This window comes from Mytilus trossulus, chromosome 8 (assembly GCF_036588685.1).
Source record: "Mytilus trossulus isolate FHL-02 chromosome 8, PNRI_Mtr1.1.1.hap1, whole genome shotgun sequence".
NCBI classification, from domain to species: domain Eukaryota; kingdom Metazoa; phylum Mollusca; class Bivalvia; order Mytilida; family Mytilidae; genus Mytilus; species Mytilus trossulus.
In genome coordinates this window covers 70,187,207-70,214,363 of record NC_086380.1, presented here as the reverse complement: position 1 = coordinate 70,214,363, position 27,157 = coordinate 70,187,207, and the positions used below count along the sequence as shown (strand labels likewise).

Below are 27,157 nucleotides of genomic sequence, written 5' to 3'. Positions count from 1 at the left end.
CTTTATAAGAATGGTGGTAGATAGTTGTCTCATTGGCAATCATCTTATTTTGATATTATATATAGGGTCTTCTTAATCTAATTTCCCCATTATTTGAATATATCATGTATAAAGAAAGTTCTTATTATAAGTCATTATCAAAACAGCATGATAAGTATAACACTTCATTTGAGTTCCAGAATATCTTAATGTACTATGAATATATACCCTGCTCTATACTACATTTTGAACATGCAGTCGTTAGGAATGTTATTGTAGATTGTATGACCTGTAGTACCCGTCTTTCTTGGATGCACCACAATGTGGTATGAGGTAAAAGAGAATATTCAACAAACTGTATCTGCTAAGATTATTGTGAGCATTTGTCTTCCAATTTCCCAAGCCTAGGCGTAACAAAACCTACTGTCAGTGAACTTCATCAAGTCTTAGTAATAAATAGTTGTCCACTATAAGTAACGAAACTAACCTAAACATTTAAATTATTATACCACATTTTTAATAACAAATACTGCCAAACGGATCTTCGTCTTTTAGGTATTGTTAATGTTTTACAGACAATGACGTTTTATTTACTTTTGCTGGCTCTTATACCGTCGTCAGGGCTTATTATGGAAGATGTGTTTCCACCAAAGTTAGAAGAATGCTACTTGGAAAAAGCTGATAAGAACATCACTCGATATGATGTTCAAAAGAACTGTTTAGAAAGTTTTTTGGAACATATGTACAACAATGAAAGCTCAATAGGTTTAAGGAAGGATGCCTTCGAATGGCTCGATTCGCTCGGCAGAAAATTACATTATCGCATGAGACGACAAACACGGTACAGATTGCGAGTAAGGAAAGAAATACGGACATTGAGTGAAAATGAATTTCAAAAGTTCATCGACGCAGTAAAAGCCTTGAAAAGTGACACGGTAAGTTTATAAGTAACCATGGTAACGATCAGAAAGTTCGAATTTTCTATAATTTTCTTCGTTCAATTTGTTTGATAACTACCAAAACTAGATATATTCTGGTGAATCAAACATTAAGTAAAATCCAGCGTTAACCACTTGTGCATACGCCTGTCTAATATTGAAAACAATATTTTGTTTAACAACCAACGATGTCTGTCTATCTTAAACAAACTAACCAGATTGAAATAACAAATTCCTAAACTAAAGACTGCTTCCGACTCATAAAGGTAAACTCAATATTTCCTTGAATGTATTTTTTATTTTACGATCTATATTGTCCTTTTGCTAAGAGATTCCATTTAATGTAACGAGTTATGTCTTCATCAGTGTATATAGATAAATATTTAGTATTTTTAAATTAAAAAAGAACATGTATATAGAATAACATTTTATTTTACAACCTTTTTACCAATTTCAATACATCCATATAGGTGTAACCGTCCTGTTTGTTTTTACCCGTCATCTTCACTACACAAATATCTTCTCGTTTTTTATAAATGAAGCTTCCGCTTTCAGTCCGTATTTTTCGTTATTTAACGCAATCATATAATTTGGTTATATATGGCAGAATGAAAATTGTTCGATCGCCATACTATGCCAAATTTTCTAGTTATATAAAGCCAACATAAGTATACCGGTGTTCGAAATTGATAAATCGATTGAGAAAAAACATACAAATCCGGGCTACAAACTAAACCGAGGGAATCGCATCAAATATAACAGGAGAACTACGACACCACAAAAACACAGAATTGAAATGTAACACACACATAAACGAACTATAATATAACAATGGCAATTGCCTGACATGGTACAGGACATTTTAAGAAAACAAATGGTGGGTTGAACTTGGTTTAGTGGCATGCCAAACTTCCCGCTTTAATAACAATGTCTAATTTAATATTAAAAGGACAACATTACATGACAGGACTACGATACATATAAATTGAAAAAAATATAGGACAGAAATACACGTCTGATAGCTAACAAAAGGTACCAGGTTTTAAATGTAATGCGCCAGACGTGCGTTCCGTCTTCACAAGACTAACAAGTGACGCTCAGATGAAAAAAGTTCGAAAGCCAAAACAACTATAAAGTTGAAGAGCACTGAGGACGAAAAGTTCCAAAAAGTGGTGACCAATACGGCTAATAGATCGGTCAATAAGAATGTAATTTGTTCAATTGTCAATGTCATATTTTTATGTTACATATGTCATTCAGACTGTAATTTGTTCAACCGCCAATGTCATATTTTTGGGTTACATATGTCATTCAGAATATAATTTGTTCAATCGTTAATGTAATTTTTTGGGGGTAACATGTTTCATTCAGAATGGAATTTGTTCAATCGTCAATGTCATATTTTTATGTTACATATGTCATTCTGACTGTAATTTGTTCAACCGCCAATGTCAACTTTTTAGATTACATATGTCATTCAGATTGTAATTTGTTCAATCGTCAATGTCATATTTTTACGTTACATATGTCATTCAGAATGTTATTTGTTCAGTCGCCAATGTCATTTTTTTTTGGTTACATATATCACTCAGAATGTAATTTGCGCAATCGTCTATGTCATAGTTATAGGTTACATATGTCATATAGAATTTAATTTGTTCAATCGCCAATATAAACTTTTTAGGTTACATATGTCATTTAGAATTTAATTTGTTCAATCGCCAATATCAACTTTTTAGGTTACACATGTCATTCAGAATGTTATTTGTTAAATCGCCAATGTCTTTTTCTTTGGTTACAGCCCTTGGATGGTGTAAACTTCCCCAAAAAACGTGTATGGTGTAATGGTGTATGGCATATGGTGCAATAGTGTAAGGTGTATGGTGCTATGGTGTATGGTGTAAGGGGAATGGTGTAATGGTGTATGAGGAATGGTGTGATTGTGTAACGTGCGATTGGGAATGGTGTAAATGAACGGTGTATGACATTTCATTGGTTGAAAACGAAGTTCCTTTTATTTTAATTTTTCGAATTGTAAACATAAACAATAATAATAATCTTAATATTTGAAATTTAATTCCATTACGGGTAATTTCGAATCGTGTAGATGCAAATGTTGAATGGGGAATGGTGTATGGTGTATGGTGTAATGTGTATGGTGCAAAGGTGTAACGTGAATGGTGTAAAGGTACAAGGTGTATGGTGTAATGGTGTATGGTGTTCGTGGGAAGTTTACACCATCCAAGGACTGTAACATATGTCATTAAGAATTAATTTGTTCAATCGTCAATGTCATAGTTATAGGTTACATATGTCATTAAGAATGTAATTTGTTTAATCACCAATGCAATATTTTTCAGTCGGTCTCACCCAACAAGTATGATTCGTTCGCACTTATGCACCAGGGAGGCGCTGGAAAATCTGCACATGATGGTCCAAACTTTGTCAGCTGGCACAGATATTATTGCGTATTGTAAGTATAAGTTGCATACGATGAAGACATAATATATCTATCAGTTTAATTGAGTTCTTGAGGTCTGAAGCTCGCATGTCATTAACTGCTAGTTGTCCTTTGTTAATTTGTGTTGATTATTTTCATTTCGTTTTGTTTCTTTTATTACATAATCTAACATCGGACTCGGAGTTCTTATATATCTGCGTATCACTGTTTTGTTGTTGTTTATTCGTCGTTGGCATGAAGTATAGGGGGGATGTTGAGACTGCACAAACATGTTTAGTCCCGCTATATTTCTGCGTCTATTTTACAAGTCATTAATCTCTGGCCTTTGTTAATTTAGTATTTTTGTTATAACTTCGGTTCATATATATGATTTGGAACTTATTGTGACGTCAGTGGAATTTGTTTTCAAAATCTGAATGCCTTTATAAGCACTTTTTCAATTTTTGTTTGAGTTATATTGTTGCTGTGTCGCGCACAAATGAATAATATTAGTGGCTATGGTTTTATGAAAAGCCAGCGGAGTCAAAATTCTTAATTCTTAACTTTTCAATTCGTAATTTGAACTTGTGTACTTTCATAATTCGTATTGCTTAAATTTTCAGTTTGTAACTTGTATATTTGTAATTTGAAATTATTAATTCGTAAGTTGTCAATTTGTAACTTGTAACTGTGTGATTTCAAATTTATTTATCGGTAAATTGTCAATTTGTATATTGATGTGTTGTAACTTGTAACTTGTCGATTCGTGAAATGTCGATGTGTTAAATGTTGTCGTTGTACTATGCTAACGATCATTGTGGCGACAGATGGCAAATGCCAAGGGATTAAACAATTATCAGTCAAGCAATGTTGTGAAAGAAAGGTCAAGAACTACACAAAGTGTTTTAAGATCTCAACGAACAAAATACCTCATTAGTTTACCTCATTTGTCTTAAAAACAGTACTTATAATCGAATAGAACCACCTTGAAAAAATGCAGTGCTCACACCGAGCGTTGACAGCGGTTCATGATCAGAAACTGCTCTCGTGCACCGTCAATACATCGACTGCGCTCTCTTTACCACTGTATTACAGCCAGTATTGGTATCCACAACATATTCCTAGATAGATCGAAATAAACTAGGAGGTGTACCTTATGAATAATTTGTCAATTACCAATATCGTTAAACTAAGAAACTGTTTTTTTTTTACAAAAATTGTAACCTACATCTACTTTTAGCCAAAGTGACACCCTACTCTTTGACTTGTTAGAAAAGATTTCACCATCTCGCCATTTGCATTTGTAATTTGTAATTGTATTTCTCCATGATGATATTTGCACATTATTTAGAGTCTGGCCCCGAGGGGTTATGTCTTGAGTTATTTTGAAACGTAAACGGGTAGCCTTGGGTCCTGACTCACTGCTCGTTCGAAGAGACAGGCGGAATACAACATTGTTTGTCAATAGCCTCATTTCTTGACATATGGGCGGGAAATATTTATATGTTACCAACTCATTGAATTTTTATATAGTTTCCGCTTGTACGAAACGCCACCTGTCGTCTTCATAAACATATTTTTGTTTGCGGTATTTGCTGAACATAATTGATTTAAATTACTAGGTATATACTCCATATGAAGGTGCTCCTACTTACAGATAGATTTTGTACTACACGAAGAAGAAACCGAGCGTCATCTTTCGTCATAATGATCGTTAGCATAGTACAACGACAACATTTAACACATTGACATTTCACACATAGACATTTCACGAGTCGACAAGTTACACGTTACAAACATCAATACAAATATTGACAATTTACTGATAAAGAATGTCGAAATCACACAGTTACAATGTACAAATTGACAACTTACGAATTAACAATTTTGAAATTACAAATATACAAGTTACAAACTGACAATTCACGCATTACGAATTATGAAAGTACACAACTACACGTTACAAATTGACAAGTTACGAATTAAGAATTTTGACCCCATTGGCTTTCTATATGGTTTAAGTACTGATTACACTTAGGCCACACCAATTTAATTTCTTGTTCTACGGATTTTTGGACTTCAAAAATTGGGGCGAGCGAGCGATTTGAAAATTTTAATAAAAAAATATTTAATTTGCAAATTTTTGAGGCGAAGCTTAAAAAGTAAAGGCGAGCGATTATAATTTTTTTTGTTAATATGAAATAGTAGGTTTTGACTATATTAAAACTTGATTTATCACTTGTACCTTGACATTTCTTTAATTTATGAAATATTTTTTCCCTTCCATTCAACAAGAAATAATTGAATAATTAAATCTGGTCTATGTATGTGTGACTGACAATAGGACAATTCTCCATCCAAGTCATAATTAGGTTCAGAACAACCCTTTTAATGTAATGAATATCCCTTTTATGAGGGGTCATATAACATGTATAATTTATAATATATTTTTTTTTGTAAAAAAACTTCAAGTACAAAAGGGCTAATATTTTCCCAAAGAACTATAATATTTGGTATTAAATGGTCAAAACATGTCCAAAAATTTTGTAATATTCCTGGACTTTAACCTTGTTAACACCTTTACTTTAACAGTTTAAATATTCAAAATAAAAAAAATGTAAGTGGACCCATCCCTCTTCTAGAAAAGTGGTTTAACATATGATGTATTTCTCCTCTTTTTGAGAAAAACATTCTAAGTTGTCAAAGGTTTTGTATAGTAGCACTATACAAATCCTTAGTATTTCTATTTTCTTTTTTACATCAGTAAACATGGTAAAATGACCCCTTCAGGGCCCTTGTCTGAGGGAGGGTTGTTCTCAACCTGATAATAACAAACATAGGTCAAAGTACACAGAGCTTTGATCCAGACCAACCAGCAACCTATAAGGGACCACAACTTAGTATTGTACACAATTCGAACAGGAAAACCAACGATCTAATTTATATTTCCAAACGGGAAAATACCAATGAACCACATCAACAAACGATAACGGCTGAACAACAGGTCCCTGAATAAACCTGGACAGGTGCGCAAACCTGCAGCAGGTATGATCGTCATCATACATTATAATTGCAGTTGAAGGCAAATCCTTCAGAAGTTCTTTGTACTTTATTTTAACAACGAACATTTTGTTATAGGGAATATAAGTTAGGGGGAAAGAAACCAACGTTTTGTTCTGTACTGGTCCGGTTATATATTTATATCGGAGCACTCCCAGGTGAAATAAATTGGTTTCAAGCTGAAACAAACATTCTCGCAGATATTAACAGTGTTGTGGGGTACTGATAGGTTTAAAATCGTTATATAAAGCCTAGACTGTGATTTTATAAACAAATGTTGAGATCTTTTTATAATATTTACAAAAAAACGGTGCGGGAAATGGACATGATTTCATTTCCGGATGCGGGAAGCGGGAAAATAATAAAAATAAAAAAAATTCTGTTTTGAAAAAAATAGGTGCGGGCGGGTCCGTCGAACAAGGAATCAAATTGGTGTGGCCTTATGATGAGTTTATTTTTACGTAAGAAACAATAATACTGTTTACTGTTTGGTCAGACATGATCTTGCATTATATATATTACAGTTATCTGTTTTTTTTTTATTTTCTATATGTATGTGACAGTTAAGATACAAAAAAAACATTGGCTACTTCATTATATATGATTTGAAGTTTAAAGCAACTATACGCACAGGATTTTTTTTTGTGTTGATACACAGTTTTGATTTAAAAGAAAAACCGACATGATTAGAAAAGAAATTAAGTGACACAATAAAAAACTCTCTCCCAATTAAAAATTCGTGTTAAGTGTCCATAAATAAAATAACCGAATTTTTAAAATTGTACCTTGTTGTGGCGTTGATCATTTCATATGACGCTGAGTTTTAATTCGTTTCTGGTGTCCTGCATGGTGGGCTGTCGTAAATTCATGGGAAGTGTCCGTTGTTTTTCTGCGGTTTACATGTTGTTATGTACTATGACTATATCTTTTATTTATGTATATATTCGTGTTGAGTGTTCAAACGTTTGTTTGTCCTGTATTGCTGTCACGTAGTGTTTTCATTTTAGCGCTATTGTGTTTCTACCATTGGAGGTTTGGTTAGCCATAAAACCAGGTTCACACCTCCCCCCCCCATATTTTCTGAAAATGTCCTGTACCAAGCAGTTGTTATCTACAGTCCGTTTCCATGTATGTTGCCCTTTGCTTTTGTTGAAGTTTCCGTTTGTTACCTGGATTTGTTTTGCATAATCGAATTATGACTATTGAGCACGGTGTACTAATGTTTTCTTTATTTTTATAAAATTTATAAAATGTTGTACTTATAATATTAATCATGATAATATAAATTTGGATATATTCATAATGCACATTTTTGAAGAATTGTCAAAAATGCGAGCGAACTCATGTTGATTATTTCATTAAATGCTGCATACAAAGTGATACCTATTTCTTCGCAATTTTCGCAATAAGGAAAACATCGCAGAATTTTTAGTTTTGCAGTACTTAATCAATACATGCAAGTGACTTTACCTACTTATTCTATTCTTTGAATTGATTAATTTTGACGACTCGCTTTAATATCCACATTTCTATTGAGACAGATTCGAGGAGGCTCTTCGGGAATATAATAGCGGAGTGACTCTTCCATACTGGAATTCAAGACCAGATTTTTTGATGGACAATCAAGAGGATTCTATCTTATTTACTGAAATATTTTTGGGGAACCCAAAAGGAGTTGTATATACAGGTCCATTCGCATATTGGTCAACTCCAACAAAACCAAGTACGTTGTTACGACGTGAACTAGGAATAAAAGGCTCTCCCATTGACCCAGACAGGTTAAAAGCAGTGTTTAGAAAAAGATACCACCGGGAAATTCTAAGACCAACAGCTCCAAATAGTGATCAGGCCAATCTAGAGTCACACCATGATGATGTTCACAGGTGGGTTGGAGGAAATACTGGCCATATGGCAGATATAACTTTAAGTCCTATGGACCCAATTTTCTGGCTTCACCACTGCTTCATAGACTACCTATGGGAAAAATTCAGAGAATGCCAAACCAAATTAGGAATTAATTCAGAAACAGACTATCCACCAACTACTATATTAGAGCATATGCCAAATAGACTTGTGGATAATTTGAGACCTCAAAAAACAAACATTCAAGGATTTAGTAATTCATTTACAAAACAAATTTATAGATATGCACCTGCCCCAACTTGTCGTAACAACTGCGGAGGAGCATTTAATGGCTTTTTGTTCTGTGATATAAGTAAACAGGCATGTGTTTCCAGATCTCGGTATGAGTTTATTGGTCTTAAAGGATTTAGAACAGTTCGGAATTGGTACCCGTCAAAGGAAAAGGGAAAAAGGGTCACAATTCCAAGATTTTTCATGAATCTTAACCAACTTTTGGGTCAGCAAGCTATTTCATCATTGATCAAGATAGGAGGCAGACAGGAGTGGGCATCACAGATTGGAGGCGGACTTGGAGATGTAACACAGATAGGAGGTGGACATAGAGGTGATCTAGGGATAAGAGGAGGACTTGGAGATGCAACACATATAGAAGGAAGACATAGAGGTGATCTAGGGATAAGAGGAGGAGTTGGAGATGCAACACATATAGAAGGAAGACATAGAGGTGATCTAGGGATAGGAGGCGGACTTGGAGATGCAACACATATAGAAGGAAGACATAGAGGTGATCTAGGGATAGGAGGCGGACTTGGAGATGCAACACATATAGGTGACTTAGGGATAGGAGGAGGACATGGAGATGCAACAAAGAAAGGAGGGAGACAAAGAGGTGGCTTAGAGATAGGAGGAGGATATGGAGATGCATCAAACATAGGAGACGGAATAGGAGATACAACACAGATAGAAGGTGGACATTGAGATGCAACACAGATAGGAGGGAGACATAGAGGTGGCTTAGGGATAGGAGGAGGATATGGAGATGCATCAAATATGGAAGGAAGACATAGAGGTATCTTAGGGATAGGAGGAGGAAATGGAGATGCAACACGGAAAGGAGGGAGTCATGGAGGTGATCTAGGGATAGGAGGAGGACATGGAGATTCAACACAGATAGGAGGGAGACATAGAGGTGGCTTAGGGATAGGAGGAGGATATGGAGATGCATCAAATATGGAAGGAAGACATAGAGGTATCTTAGGGATAGGAGGAGGAAATGGAGATGCAACACGGAAAGGAGGGAGTCATGGAGGTGATCTAGGGATAGGAGGAGGACATGGAGATGCAACACAGATAGGAGGGAGACATAGAGGTGATCTAGGGATAGGAGGAGGACATGGAGATGCAACACAGAAAGGAGGGAGACATAGAGGTGATCTAGGGATAGGAAGAGGACATGGAGATTCAACACAGATAGGAGGGAGACATAGAGGTGGCTTAGGGATAGGAGGAGGATATGGAGATGCATCACATATAGGAGACGGAATACGAGATGCAACACAGATAGGAGGGAGACAATTAAGTGACTTTTGGATAGGCGGAGGACATGGAGATGTGACACAGATAGGGGATGGAATGGGAGCTTCAACACAGACAGGAGGAGGACAAGAGTGGGTATCACAGATAGGAGGCGGACACGGAGTTACATCACGGATAGAAGGGAGACAAAGAAGTGCCTTGTGGATAGGAGACGGTTTGGAAGCTTCAACACAGATAGGAGGCGTACAGGAGTTGGCATCACAGATAGGAGACGGAATGGGCGCTTCAACACAGACAGGAAGAGGACAGGAGTGGGCATCACAGATAGGAGGTGGAATGGGAGCTTCAACACAGATTGGAGGCGGACAGGAGTGGGCATCACAGATAGGAAATGGAATGGGAGCCTCAACACAGATAGGCGGTGGACATGGAGATGCATCGCGAATAGAAGGAAGTTATAGAGATGCCCCACAGATAGGAGGCGGATTTGTAGCTGCATCACATATAGAACAGGCACTAGGATCTCTACCAGACATATCAGCATTCGGAGCTAAAGAGAACAGTGAACTAACTCGAAATTCAAAAGCGCCAACAATTACGAGAAGATTTAGTACGCACTTCGATAATCCTGGAACAAGGGGTCGCAGATCTGTTGATTTTAGTTTAACAGGCAATAATGTCAAAATTGGATTTGATATAAATCTTCGCCTGAGACAAGAGATGAGAAAATTTGTTTCTTTGAGTAGTACTAAATATAAATTCGACAATTTTGCAACCACCCCAATAATAATCATAAGCAAACACAAGAGAAATCGAAACTTAGGAAATGAAATTATAAACAAAAGAACATTTAACATTACATTTCAAACTGATGGATTTTCCTATAGCGGTAGACATTTGGACTACATTTCTATAGATGAGCGCACTCGTTCCTCTGAATCTATTGCGCTTATTGCCTTCGAGAAGCCAATATCTGTTGAAACAAAAGCATACGTTAGGGTGTACGACTCAAACGGTGTAATGTGTCAACCTAGCTGTCTGGTATCAAAATCAACGTATAAGGAATGTTCGGGGCTGATAAAGATCACGTCCGATAATCCTCTTATGTACTTTGATTCATATAATGATGTTTTTGATTCCGAAATAACGCCGTTCCTCAGATTCCTTTGTGTTTATTAAAAATAATAATTTCTTTAACGATATTTTTTGTAAATTTTTTTCCAGAAATGGTGTGAAGAAAATGTTTATTTGAAAAAATCTAACCTATTGTTATTGTAGAAATATATCAGGAAATATGAATTCAGAAATTTGTTTTCCGTAGTTTTCAGTAATATATTGGAAAAATTTTGATATGGAGTTTTTATCAATGAGTCAGCCTCCCATCAACACAATGATTAAGACGGCAATATACAATCTTTAACACTATATATACAATCTGTGAACAAATCAAACAGACGTAAAAGGCAAACATGTCAAAAATAGGGGTACAGCAGTCAAGATTGTGTTAGAATCTTAATCTCTTTAACAATAAACAAATATGTCAACAGATATGTGACAGATTTGTAAAAGCAAATTGCTTGTTTCTGAATCCTAAATATTTATATCATTTGTATAAAACTGTTTTATGTAACAAAACCGAGCACTTAGTTAGATATAGGCACCAGAGTAGAAAGACTGCAAATGTTCGAGGAAATTAAGCATAATATTTATACCTTAAGTATAATTAAAAAAAACATAATCGAAGAAAGCAAATCAGTTAATATTAAGAATTATATTTTCATCTGTATATATCCACGTAAAAGAAACTGTATCACTTATCAACGGTGGCTATAAATTACATGTTCATTGTATACACATACTCTTTAGCCTTAATGTAACTCTATTGTAATCCATGACCCCCTTGGACTCGTCTCTGTTATTCAGGCCAAAAGCCTATATTCCATTGATTATTTTTGATTGCTGTTTATATCAAAAAGATTTTTTTTTTAGGAAACTCTTCACAAGATACCAAAATACACAAAAAAGAACAACTATAGGTCAACGTACGGCCTTCAACAATGAGCAAAGCCCATACCGCATAGTCAGTTATAAAACACACCGAAATGACAAATGTAAAACACTTCAAACGAGAAAACTAACGGTCTAATTTATGCATAAAATAGTGAACAAAAATGTATAAATATAACCACTGAATTACACGCTTCTGGCATGGATATGTCATTGAAATAAAGTATTATATGATTGTACATGTACATGTTATACACGTGCTAAAATCCACGCATTCATTGATTCGCGTGTCTGACGTCAGAAAATGTATGTCACATATTTTTGTCGTTCAATGTTGATACAAAAATGTTTAATCGATCTGCGTTAGAAATGATAAAATCGTGCATAGAAGACTAAGGCCTTGTTCACATTGACCTAAACTCGGTATTGTGTTAGTGTAACTCACACATGAACTAAACATAATTACGTTCCCATTGACTAAGGCCGTGTTCACATTGACCTAAATCGGTGTTGTGTTAGTGTAACTCACACGTAAACTAAACACAATTGCGTTCCCATTGATTAAACTCAATGTTTACATGTAGTGTAAATCATGTTTTATCTACACACAGTCGATAGTCAATGTAGGCCTTGTGTAGGTTAAGTGTACACAAAACTATGCATTTAGGACATTAGTTTTACAGTGTATATATTTAAGGAGAAAACTATTTTTGAGTAAAATTGATAGCTTTGATAAATATTAGTATAGTTCTTTACAGAAATTGTTGTCTAAATTTTATCAATTTTATCAATTTCTGATCAAGACCCAAAGAAGCACCATTGCCGAACCCATCAGGCAGCAACCAATTAATTTTCAGGGAGGGGGGATGGCTATTATAGTTGAGTATAAAAACATAAAGGAGGGGGAGGGGTGGGGTGTTGGGCTATGGATTTATTTTTTGGAGAAACAATTTGTTTCCAGTTTTTGTCCCTGTTTTTTTTTTCACCCTCAGCTGCCACTTTATTTTATGCTAAAACTGATTTCGACTTGTAGAAAAAAATCTATAGCCTAATACCCCCTTCCCCCCAAAAAAAAAATTCAAAACAAATGAAATAAATAGTTGCTGCCTGATTCATTTGAAAAGGTCTTCCCGAATCGACTTGTCGTACACAGAAATATTTGCCACTGGTCTTTACTCAAACAACGATTCACGCATAAATACATTACTAAACAAAGTGTGAGGTAAATGATGTTTGTCTAGTATCTCAGATCCGTCAAATTACACTTGAAATAATAAAAAAAAAAACGTTACCCTATTCCCTTACCAAATACTCCTTGGAGAAGAAATACCATTTGAAACAAACAGAAAAGATAAAAATGTAGTTATCCCTTATATCTCAATCCTTTTTTTCGGCTGTAAGCATGCTGCTGCAGCTAACGTTTTCTAATGCGTATATCGAGACATCTCTAGTATATTCAAACTACTGCAAATTATAAAAATGGCTTTCATAAAGTAGCAAATCACTTAACTTCAAAAAGGGGGAGGGTTAATTTTTTTCGCGCGTACGTTTTTATCTCGATTTTTTGTTCGATGCTGGTGATCAAAATCTTTTTTTTCAATATTTAACACTATAATGTAACGGGAAACTCTTGATTCAGAATATTTTTTTTATCATCTGTATGACCAGAATCTTTTTTTTTTTTTATCAAATTGGCGATTGGAATATTTCCATCCCCTTTTTTGAAGTCAAATGGTCGTTCCCTTTCTGCCAGAAAAGTTGTCAGAAAACTTTGAATTCTGTTCTACGTAATGAACATTTAAATGACATATAGTTTACAAGTGTGAACAAAACTTATGTACAGGTAGCTAAACAAGATGTATAGATGTGAACAAATGTAATGTGAAACCAGTGTCCATTACGTTAAACTAATTGTAAACATGTTTACTGTACACGGTGTTTGGTGTGAACACGGCCTAAAACTCAATGTTTACATGTAGTGAAGATCATGTTTTGTCTACATGCAGTCGATAGCTGTAGTCGATGTAGGCCTTGTGTAGGTTATGTGTACACAAAACTAGGCATTCAGAACTCTTATTTTCCCATGTATATTTAAAAAAGAAGCGATTTTTATATAAAATTGATGCCTAAAACACTTATTAATAAAGTTCTCTATTTGTCTAAACTTGATATATTTATTTGTTTCAAAAACACTGTACGTAGCCTTATTAACCCCTTAGCAAGACAGACAAGACTCGTCCATCATCATTGTCGAACACATACTTCATTTGAAAAGGTCTTCCCGAATCGACTGGACGTACACACTGACAGAAATATTTGCCACTGGCCTTTACTTAAACAACGATTCACTCATTAATGCATTACTGAAAAAAGGGTGAGGTTAATTGTTTGTTTGTGTAGAATCTCAGATCCGTTAAAATAGTTAGAAATAAATTAAAAAAAAACAACAACAACACCAATTTCCTTTTGTGTGCTTTAATTGAAACGGCACGTCTGTTTAATTCATACGAAGGGCTATAAACCAATGCGGACCAAATAAAAAAACCGGGCTCAAAATCTTTTATATTTTATATTTTATATTAAACCCCATTGAAAATGATAAAAAAAAACATAAAACGTTAAGAAATAAGGTATGTTTTGTTCCCTGTGTTTTCTCTAGGGCTATGACCATAACCCCAGAAAACAATTCAAAACTTCCTTTTTTTAACTGGAACATTATAGTATTATATTTCAAAAGAGTTCAATGCATTAATATTCAAGTTATTTTCTGGAAACACATTGGCTTTAGACAACGACGACAACGTCATACCAATAAACGCATAAAAAGGCTTCCGTTTGGTTTCAGACAATGTTCATGATTACAATGTCAATAGTTAAATGTAACAAAAAAGAACCAACTGAGGTAAAGAAAAGAACATTCAAATTTTTCGAGTAAAGAAAACAAGCAATTTTTTTAACTTTGAATACATTTTATATAAAAGTAGTAAAAATAAAAGTCTCATGCATCTCAACATCTGCGTTTGTTCAGTCTTTGTATATTTTCTTCAACCGGGAAATTATAACTTCCGGTAACGGTTGCTGATAGTCGTAAACAAAGCTGCATTCCACTTGTTTCCGTGGAATTGAATGAGGGAAATATATGGGATCCTCAATCCACTTTGTATCGTATGATCCACTCAACCATACGACTTTAACATTTCTTGTACCGATCTCCTTGAGTGAAGCAATCCATGGTCGTCCAGGTTTATAATCTCTCTTGGTATATGGCCTTACGGCGACTATATTTCCAACCTTTAACAGATCATCTTTGTAATTTATCTGCGCAGCCTCGTCTTTATTTTCATCCATTGCTGTGTTATTTATCTCGCAATACTTATCGTGATTTTCGTCTATTCCTCTGTCCATTCTTTGGAATTTAGACTGCTCAGAGATATTCTGGCACTCTTTTCTTTTAGAAGAATGTTCTGAAATATTAATCTTCAACTATTTCTTTTTTGGAAAGTTCTTCAAAGGTATATTTCGATAAATAAAGCCATGGCAGTAAGACTAAGGGCCTTTGAAAACAGGTATAATGTCTTTGGCACTCACACCACATCTTCCTATATCTATATAATGTCTTTGTTTAGTGTTAATATTACATGTTAATAAAATTATAAAATGTCATTGAGGCGAATTTTGAAAATAATATCTTTTGGATTTATAGATACTGCATCTAAATCTTCTAAACATATTTGAATAAATGGGGAAAGTTCGGAACCAATTTGATCAAGTGACAATGGTTTTTGATACATGTATCAGTCATGCGAATTAAAGATAAATGCAATCTGAGTTTGCATTGGTCTGAATTACTTTAACGTGTATATAGTTTGTGTTGCGTTTACAAATAAATTCGTTTTCTTCCTTTTTTACAGAAAATCAGGAATAACTTGTATAAAGATTACTTACCAGTGGTATTGGCCAACCCGTGCTCGCTTATCGTGTCTGGATTGATTCCCTTTTCACTACTTAGTCTTTTATTTGAAATCTATAATGACACAAATTTTAGCATTGTTTCACATAAATATTTTTACATTTGTTTATCATTATTATTAAAAGATCCCGATACTGTATTTTTTTATTTCAATAATATTAATAGAATGAGGATAAACAAGAAAAGTTATACTTTCCTATGTATTTTATATTTAATTATCAACGAGCCCGTACCAGGTGCGTCGACTTAACTGACGTGGATGGGCAGCTTTCCTGCTGCTGGTCGGTTTATCTCCCTTAGCTTGTAACTCCGACTTCAGTTTATCTCCCTTAGCTTGTAACTCCGACTTCATACACCAGTAAAAGCTGTCCACCATAATATAGACAAGACCTCTGACCGTTAAAGACCAATCAATTAATCAACGGGTGGTTCGATAACTATAATCCTCTGGTCACTGATAAAAATTGGGCATATTTGTTTTGAAGACGATCAGCAAAAAAATGAACAACCATTTGTAAGAAAGTGATTGTTTATATAATCACAAAAGAAAAAGAAATTCTGACACTGGTGCGATATATTTCTACGATCGGCTGTGATTCAAATATACTAACAAGGCAATTTAAACAAATACAAAAATAACATTTAAAATACGTGTGGAACTAGACATATCTGTTTAGTTAACTACCTTTTGTTCTAATGGTCCTGTTTTTTCAACCTCTATTAAAACGTTAACTACCTCCTTCATCTCACCATCAAAACTTTCTTCTAGATAAATTTCGCTCTCTGAAATGCACAAGCCATAAATTAAATTTTTGGTGAATAAAAACATACCAAGACTACGTTATTACTTAGATTAAATCTATTGTAAACTGGGTGTATCCTGACCTGGATATTACCATTTTGCTCAACCTTTTAAACTATAAGTAATGAAATACAATGCTAATTTTTTTTTCGTACAACACGGCACAAAATAGATATTGCAATAATCATTTTTCCCCAAAAGTAATCCCCAACCCTAGATCCCCATCCACTCCTGATTCAACCGATTGAAGCATTGTATTTTTTCATTTTTGATTTGGACATGTAAACTAGAAATATTGATTGGTGGTTGCATAATGACCAGTGCGAATATTATAGCTTGAACGGTTACACATTGTTGAGATATAAGCACATCCAGTTTTTGTGCTAGACAAACGGACTGATTCGGACTTTTAATGGGTGACCTCACAACGTTTCACTTAGCGAATACATAAAGAGTAGATAACTCTATAAATCAACAACAACTCGAACACAGAGTCAAGTAAAACACTACAATAGCAAACAATGATAGTAAATATCAAACAACAAACAAACGGGGCCTTTTATAGCTTACTATGGGGTATGGGCCTTTGCTCATTGTAAAAGACCGTACGGTGGCCAATAGTTGTTAATTTCTGTGTCAATTTGGGTTATTGTGGAGATTTGTCTCATTGGCAATCATACCCAATCTTCTTGTTTTTTTTATATTAATCAAATGTATATAGACAAAACTTCCAGCTTTCTAATATTTGCCACTGCATTAAAGAGCAACAGTTTTTACGAGAACCGGAAAATAGATCTTTTAGCGTATCTTTCATTACTTTCTAAAAATTAGGAAAAATCGAATTCATTATAAACTTATTATAGATACCAGGATTTAATTTTGTTGTTATACACAAGACTCGCGTTTCGTCTACAAAAGATTCGTCAGTGACGCTCGAATCCCAAAAAGTAATAAAAATAAGTACAAATAAAGTAAAAAGTTGAAGAGCATTGAGGACCAACATTCCTAAAAGTTTTGTCAAATAAAGCTACGGTTATCTATTCCTGAAGTAATATATTCTTTAATGCTGATAGGGCACTACTTAATTATATAAATCTCTCATTGCTGACCATGCGAGACCCTCGTGAGTAGTCCATGTCTATAAACTAAGAAAACAAATCATATACCTTATTGTTATATTTATAGATTATTGTTGATCATCTCAACGAGATTGACTAGTTTTCTCGCTTGAGCCGGTACGGCGAAAGCGAGAAAATCAATCGAGTTGAGATGACCAATGATAATCTGTTTATCGCTATTTTACCTATGACGACGATGTCAATTTCCTTAGCAATGCAACGTGCCTCCTTAGTTTCTAGCGATACTTTTCCATCTTAGACGAGTAGCATAATATGAAAAATTATCACAAAAACAGATTGGAAAAATGCACAAAATAGCGATAATAAGGTTTATAGGGGTTCGGGACAAGTGCCTGTGCGTTTACATCCCCTCAGTAGTAAATCTTTTATTACGAGGTGCTGACGCTAGTGGATTTACCTGTTTTACCTTGATTATCATCTTTCTCTTCCCCTCTTAAAGACTCAGCATCATTATTAACACTAGTGTTACTGCTTTCATAAGCCTTGTCTATCCTTCCGTGAATTTCTGCCTCGTTCACGTTGCCATATGATTCTATAATTTGGAAAGGTAGTGATCTGGGGCTATCTACAGTTATATCAACGTCTTCCGGAACTTCTAGTGATCTTCTCGATTTTTCTGCTTTATTTTCGTCTGTTTGTTGTGAAACTTCATGAAATATTTTTGCACAAATTGTGTCTTGCTTTTGAGTCTTCTGCGTTGTACTGTTTTCATCTTCGTCATTTATAAAGCGCGTCTTGCTTTTTGAGGCACAAACGTTGTTTCGGACTTCTGGTGATTTCCGTACATTTTCAGTTTTATTTTCGTCTGTTTGTTGAGCCACTTCATGGAAAATTTTTGCACAAATGTTTTTGTGGTTTTGAGACTTCTGTGGTGCTATTAATTTGGTTCGACAGTGGTTGTTGTTCATGAAATCAGACTGTTGGTATTGAGGACAGATCGCTGATATTGACTTCTCCTTTTCAGGTTCTGTAAGAAGTATAAGGCATAATATTTACACATTAATTTAATACATTTTCCAAAAAAGATAAAACCAATCTTGCATGCCAAAAATATGGTAACCGGAAATGGAGAAAAACCCGCAAAATCGTGAAATCGAAAATCAAATTCATTTCGCGATTTCGCTTTCTGCAATAACGTCTTTGTCAATTACTGCCCACTACTATCAAATTTTCTCGTTTCTTCGATATGATTGGGAACATGTAAGAATATCAACTTGAAGACAAGATAATACTATGTTAAGGACAAAATTCGGCAACAATTTCCCAACTCATCCAAAATATTGCTGAAATAAACCTATAATATAAGTTACAGTTTATTTTCATCAACCAATGACGTAACATTATTTTCAGTTTGGTGTACGAACAATGAGATTACCCACATTCCTTTAGATTCTGAAAAGGCGAATGTTACGTTTGAGAGCGTTAACGATTTTCCATATCATTAATGTTTCCAAGGGGCATAACTTTAAAAAAAAAATATATAGATCATCCTGATTTTCGAACTCGAAGACAATGCAGATATGTATGTGCCTGTCCCAAGTCAGGAGCCTATAATTCAGTTGTTTTCGTTTGTTTATGTGTTACATATTTGTTTTTTGTTAATTTTTTTTATGTAAATAAGGTCGTTAGTTTTCTCGTTTGAATTGTTCTATATTGTCATTTCGGGGTCTTATATAGCTGTCTCTGCGGTATTGGCTTTGCTCATTGTTGAAGGCCGTACTGTGACCTATAGATGTTAATTTCTGTGTTATTTTGGTCTCTTGTGGACAATTGTCTCATTGGCAATCATACCACATCTTCTTTTTTATATATGATATAAGTTTCATTTAATTTGGCAAGAATGAAACAAATCAGAATGATACCAACGCAATGTTTGCACATAAATAATGTTTTAAAGGCCCATAACTCTTTAAAAAAAATATTGATGGGGACTGATTCTCGAACTCGTTCAGACATTGTTTATATGAACCTACAATTTAAAGCTTCTTAAAAATGTGACAAACATTGTACAGATGAGAGCGCTTACAGGACCGGACGGACAGACATAAGCCCGGTATTTCTATGTCATTCACAGCGCATTGTGTGGGAGATAAAAAGATAACTATTTAATAAAAATTCCATCTTTAATTTTTAAACCTACACAGACAGACCTATTTAATTGTTACATGTGTAATCTCGAAAAGACAATATTTTTCTATTGAAAGTTCAAGTGACCAGAGCCAACATGTGTATTCATAAACCTAGATTTAACCAGGTACTCCGCAGGGCGCAGCTTTATACGACCGCAGCGGTCGAACCCTGAACGGTTGGGGCAAGTATGGACACAGTCAATATTCAAGCTCTTGATACAGCTCTGAATTTGTGATACAATGTTTGACATAATATGAGATTCTTACACAAAACAAAAGTCTAGATCTTACAAATCTATTGCACAATATTGTGCAATTAAAGATTTCTTCCTCCAACTTTTAAAAAACTTGAATTTTGTGAAATTTGTGAAATTTTGTTTTAAACTACTACCACCCCCTTTTTTGCAATATAAAAATTAGTCTCAAACCTGACATTCCTTTATACATAATTTGCAAGTTGTGTAAGGGAGGTTTATCCGAACATACTCAACATTGTATGTTATTTTTTTTTGAATTACCTCCCTTACACTGCTTTTAAATTGTCTTAATTGTCCATTGACCAGAAAAAACTAGTTTTCCCCTTGTTTTGCCCCTAATTTCTAAACAATTTGAGCCATAACATCCCAACGTCAATACTAACTATCCCTTCATGGTATGGAAACTCGTGGTATAATTTCAGAGAGATTCGTACAATTAAACACAAGTTATTGTTTTTAAAGAAATATTCGGAACATAACCCCCAAAATCAATCCCAACCTTCCTTTAGGGTATTGAACCTTCTGGTAAAAATTTATAAAGATCCATTCACTAAAACTAAAGTTATTGTCCGGAAACTAAATGTGCCTTCGAACGGCATGATAGCATTATACGACGCAAACATGTTTTGCAGTGTATAACAAGAATGTGTCCAAAGTACACGGATGCCCCACTTCCACTATCCTTTTCCATGTTCCATGGACCATGAAATTGGGTAATAATCTAATTTGGCATTAAAATTAGAAAGATCATACTATAGGGAACATATGAACTAAGTTTCAAGTTGATTGGACTTCAGCGTCATCAAAAACTACCTTGACCAAAAACTGTAAACTGAAACTTCCACTTTCATTTTCTATGTTCAGTGGACCATGAAATTGGAGTCAAAAGTCTAATTTGGCTTTAAAATTAGAAAGATCATATCATAAGCAACAAGTGTACTAAGTTTAAAGTTGATTCGACTTCAGCTTCATCAAAAACTACCTTGACCAAAAACTGTAGCCTGAACGGACGAACGGACGCACAGACGGGCGAACGAACGGAGCCACAGTCCAGAAAACATAATGCCCTTCTACTATCGTAGGTGGGGCATAAAAATAAGTCTACAAGTATTTTAGGAAATTGTAAAAATGCTAAGGACGTCATGGAACACTCCGAAAACTCGTGACAGCAAGATCTTTAGATTTTGTATCATATGTAACCCCGCTGTATTTGTGTATAGCAGTTACTGTCCGAATTCGGGAGGCCCTCGTCTTTGTCATTATTGTTTTTTTTTTGTTTTTTTTTAATTCAATAAGTTCATATATATGTTTCGAAGTTAATTGTGACGACCATTTTCACAGAACTAGTACACATTTTGTTTATGGGACAGGTGCAGCCCGCGTCTGGGTGCGGGATTTTTTCGCTATATTGAAGACCAAAAATGATTGGTGGCCTTGGACTTTGGTCGGGTAGTCGTCTGTTTGATACATTCGCCAATTTTGTTCTCAATTTTAGTTTCGTTACATATATAGCTTTCAGCTTTCTACTAGTACTCGGGTACGATACAGGCGATATACTGTTACTTTCATCCTGTAGCAGTATAGCGACTTTATCTTTACCAAAGCATCGGTTTTATGAATAAACACCCAGAAAAGTTTGGCAACTTAAAAACAGGAGCTTATACTAAAGCATTCTTTAAACTTGAAATGCTGAGTAAAATTGAGAATGGAATTGGGGAATGTGTCAAAGCGACAACAATCCGAACATAGAACAGACAACAACCGAAGTCCACCAATGGGTCACCAATGTAGCTAGAAATCCGACACCCGGAGTCGTCCTTCAGTTGGTTCCTTTTACTGTAATCGGATTGGTTATCGGACTAGCCACATGTATATCCGAGAAAATCGGAACAAACGAGTCGTTTTTCAACAATAATTTCGAAGAGGAGTTACATCTATCACTACAACAATAATCTGTCATAATATCGAACTAAAATTTCTTTAGCTCCGATATCAAAATACTCTTTTTTTTTTATCCCAGGCTGTAACTTGTGTTACTTTTGAGAGGTATACGCCATAAAGACAGTAGGCATTTTGAAATATAAATTTAAAAATTCACAACTATAAAATGTACCATCCCGAGTGGAAAAATATCAGACGACATTTGGTGTTATGGAAAAAATTATGAACAATGTATGTTTATAATTGTTTTCTTCCTCCAATTAATCTGTTAATAAATGTTTCCAATTAATTAATTGGAAGATGAAGTGCTTTCATTTAACGACTTATTCCTGACACACAAAATGATTTATATTTGACAAATCAGTGCAGTTACAGATCAACATTTTTTGCATACTGTTAACATGGTTTACTTCAGCTGCTACCACACGGCGGTTTATCTGACATATTTATGGTCATATGTCACACTGGTAAAGTGATATATATTGTAAGGGGAATGTGCTGATAAGAAACATGATAAATATGTTCTAATTTTCATTGAACGAAAACGTTTCTATAGGTCATTCAAGTCATAAACAATTTCATTCACCACTCTACAAATCTTTGGCATACTGTAAAACATGGTATGGTACGATGGTATGGTATGTGGTATGGTATGGTGGTATGGTACGAATACCATCATACCATGGTATGCATGAATGGTACCATGGTATGGTATGATGGTATGGTACAAATTACTATACCATGGTACAAATTTTTATACCATGGTATAACTTGATGGTATGAAGCATGGTATGGTTTTTCGAAGTGGGAAATTAGAAAAGTCTATAAACCTATTCTTAAACAGGATTTTTATTAATTATCTGTTTTCTTATCTTTCTTTTTTGACCTATGCAAAACAAACTCTTTCTTTATTCAATAAGAAACAGGAACAAGAGTATTTGTTGAAAAAAACAATGTAAACAAAATATTCATTGGTTCAATTTTTTCAAGACATTTAGAATCAACACAATTAATTTAGAAAAGAATTGCCCATACACATTCAAAAGCGGAGTTAGTTCTTTTAAGTTAGGATGTTGAAGAAAAACAGTGTGGTTGGTGATTAGTTGTAGTAAGTAAGAATATAATCTGCCGTGACTAAAACTTTTGTTCAATTAAAGGACTTTTTTATTGCTGTAATAGTGTTATTTTGTCAACTGTAATTAATTTTGTCATATTTAACATTTTGGTTATCGTCTGTTAAAGTCATTAAGTCAAATGGCTATCCTGCTATAAGATTAACATAGCATGTTCTCTATTTCACTTATATATGATTTATATGTTTTATTTTTGTAAACAAAGAGTTGGGGAATATTTGAAGATAAAGGCATATAAGAGCCCTCTGTTTAAGTGTAAAGGAGAATTGAAGGCGAGAAAAGACCCATACGATTTTGTTATTCTGGACAGATTTTAGCATATCTTGGGAGAACTTGTAGATTCATGGAAGTTGTGTTACATTACTATTGAACTGTATTTAGTTTTGATATTTTTGTCCGCTCAGACTGTTACATGGTTTTGTCCACACATATTATTGATCTATGCGTGGTTTTTGTGTGTGCACAGTATTGGACACTGTTGCTTATTTTGATGTGGAATGTAAAGAAATCCATTTGTGATTTGTGGAAGTGATGTACGGATGAATCTTTGAATGTACGTTTTGTAAACTGTATATTATGTTAATATTCCTGAAATGGAGTTTTTAATAAATCATACATTAGTCAATTTACTTGGATATTATTTTGAACAACATGAATTGACAGCATTGGATTATTGGTCATTAATTGTCCGTTATTTCAATGTAGCAGGCCTGACATGAAATTTTTATGTTACTCGACCACCATGGCATTGCCAGCAAATCGTGTCACTTTTGAAAATGTCAAGAAAATCATTCTAGGGGTTTTGTTTTGAGGACAAAACCATTTAAAACATAGGGGGGGGGGGGGGCGTCCATATAACAACAAAAATATCCGGTAGTACTAAATGAAAACTATGAAAAAAATAAAAAAATAAAATTAAAACCCTGATTTCCATAAACCATAGATGTTATTACATCTATGCATAAACTAATTGAATAAAAAATATTCTATCATGGCAGATATAGGGACAATCTGTATTCATAATATTCGATGGAACGTCTGATGAAATTATAGCTATTTTTCGTCTAGCAAATGATTGTAACCCTGTAAAGTCTCAACTAAGAAATCTCAAACGAAAAAATGTTGTTCTTCGATGTTGATGTAATTAAAGGTCAAAGATTTACAATACATGGCATTATTGACCTTGAAATACATTTTCATGTTTTAAAATGTTTTAAAGAAACCTATTCTTATCTATATCTGCACAGAGATAGCTGTCACTCACAGCATGCATTTCGAGTATTAATAAAGGTGAAGCAATACAGCAAATTAGAAACACAAGTGACCATAACAAATTAATAAAAATAATAACTAGAACTGTTGATAGAGAATTGAAATATCAATATATCAATATAATAACACATAAATCATTTCCATATTTGATTATATTAAAATAATGCATCTTAAAATGTCCATCTCAAGCTTAATAGTGTTGGATCCTATGGGATGCATTGTTGCATGGGTGTTTTATAATAACACAATTTTCTTTGTTTTTGTTTATCCTGACTTTCAAGACATAACTGGATATGATTATATTATTATTATTACATTTAGTATACAAAATATTCAAATTTTGCAATTGATTAAAAAAAATATGAAATAAAGTTGTTAATTAAAATTTCCACACAGGAGATTGATTCATCTTTTATTCACATTTTTAGTTGGATTTCTTGGCCATAGATGTAGACAGAATAAGTAACTGTTTAAAGAGTCATATTTCAAAATAATATAAAAGTTGACCATTGACAGAAGGTTATGCCATCAAACTTTAACTACATTATCTAGATTATAATCATAAGATATGCAGTACTTCTAAAAAATTCAAAGAATAATTGACAGCCATTTCAACTTGTCACAACAGGATATTATATCTATCTATCTGACCTTAACTTAATAGTTACCTGATTATATGTACATAATGTCAACAAATAAAAAAAATTATCATATTTTAGATTTTGCTAAATTTCCTACTTTAAAAAACCATACCATGCTTCATTACCATCAACATGATCAAGTTATACCATGATATAATAATTTGTACCATGGTATAGTACTTCGTACCATGGTATAGTAATTCGTACCATGGTATAGTAATTTGTACCATACCATCATACCATACCATGGTACCATTCATGCATACCATGGTATGATGGTATTCGTACCATACCATCATACCATACCACATACCATACCATCGTACCATACCATGTTTTACAGTATGCCCAAATCTTTTGCCTTATCGGTAAAAATCTTACTTACATATATTTTGTTTTTTATCTTTTTAAAAATAATTCGCTATTCCACCGTCCGTGATAGACTACATAGCTATTATTGAACTTTTTCTGTAGTTTTGTTGTTGTTGTAATTTTTGGATTCTAGTTATTTTTTTTTTTTTTGCATATATATGCATTTTATCGTTTTGAACTTTCTGTTAATTATTTGATTTTTATTTTCTCTTATTCCATATGAATATAATATTACATAGATCAAAGTCTTCATAAATACATGCATGCACGGTATATTCGAAGAATATATAGATCGAGCCTGAAAAATAATATGGACGCTTTTTATTGAACGTTGATGATCTTAGTTCGATCTTATGCCTCGTTCACACGGACATTTATCGCGTTCACACACTATTCTTTTTTAATTCGAATTGATTCGAATTAGCTAATTCGAATTAGTCAATTAACATTAGAAATACGTTTTTGTTAACACGAATTTAAAAAAAAAGCTAACCTCGTTAGGACAGTAAAGCAAATTTGACGCGCATTGCAATTCGAATTAGAATTGACCTTAGAACGTAAAACGTTTCGAATGCGAATTAAACTAATTCGAATTAGTTAATGCGAATCGAATTTGAACTACGTGTGAACTCAGCATGAGATCACTGGTTTACCTGTATAATGTTACGTTCCTGCTTCATTTGTATTACTTTTATTCATTTTCAATGTCAATCATACTGTCTGTCACAAAAGAAAATGAATTATATGAATAGACTTTTAAAACAAAATTTTCAACCAGATTGTCCTCGAGCGAAAGAAATGTGGGGTTCACGTATCAACAGATATTCAAAGGCAAACCGAAAGGGTGGCTGGTAAACAGAAATGTGGTCTCCATTGGTCTGCCAAAGCATGCCATGACGTAGTCCAAATAATTATGACATCTTGAAAGGCTATCATATTTTTTTTTCTTTGACGCCTTACATCAACGTCGAAGTAAGGCGTCAAAGAAAAAAAATATAATAGCCTTTCAAGACGTCATAATCATTTGGACTAGCCATGACGTATATTTTATATTATGACTATTTATATCTTTCATCGTATCAATTAACAATTTTAAAATACTTTAATTTAACAGAAGCTGTATACCATGTGTTTGAAAAATATTATAAATATAATAGGCATTTTGTTAGAAAATGCAACTCGGACGTATCAGTTATTTATGTTTTAAATGTATCTTAACACACGTGTACTGAAGATAAAGTTTAACATTATCATGCACTTACCGCTAACAAAACGTCCAAATATTTTGTACTCCGATATCTTCAGATCTAACCATATAACAAACTTTGACAAATCAAACGGTGGTAATGCAGATATAAGACGAGTGAAATCTTCTTGTGCAGAATAAAAGTTTGTCGTCATTTTGTTGCTATTTTGCTACATTTGCAGTGACTAACTCGTGACGTAGACGAACACTATTTATAGATTTTATTTTCTTGTACAGCATTATCAGTGATTCTATGGTATCATTTTACAAAAAAAAATATTTTGTGTAATTGGTATATGGAATGTTTATATGGTGTAATGGTGTAATATTGATTTTTTATATGGTCTTTGCGTTGCAATTAAACACATTTTTTTCTAAAATCAGTTGTTGGCATGACACGGGTTTTGTTCTTCTCATATATTGTATGATGGT

The 27,157-nt window shown here is 33.9% G+C and overlaps 2 protein-coding genes across 2 annotated transcripts; one reads left to right on the top strand and one right to left on the bottom strand.

Moving 5' to 3' along the window:
• Positions 1-557: 557 nt before the first annotated feature.
• LOC134727930 (uncharacterized) lies at positions 558-10,995 on the top strand. The gene is made up of 4 exons (XM_063592327.1): positions 558-914; positions 3,278-3,390; positions 7,959-9,247; positions 9,278-10,995. The coding sequence occupies exons 1-4, from the start codon at positions 558-560 to the stop codon at positions 10,993-10,995; spliced, it is 3,477 nt and encodes a 1,158-aa protein (XP_063448397.1).
• Positions 10,996-14,847: 3,852 nt separating this feature from the next.
• Positions 14,848-26,888, bottom strand: LOC134727929 (uncharacterized). Its single transcript, XM_063592326.1, has 5 exons — positions 26,742-26,888; positions 18,132-18,701; positions 16,479-16,576; positions 15,769-15,847; positions 14,848-15,287 (listed from the first exon to the last, which is right to left on the bottom strand). The coding sequence occupies exons 1-5, from the start codon at positions 26,878-26,880 to the stop codon at positions 14,848-14,850; spliced, it is 1,326 nt and encodes a 441-aa protein (XP_063448396.1). The 5' UTR covers positions 26,881-26,888.
• Positions 26,889-27,157: the final 269 nt, after the last annotated feature.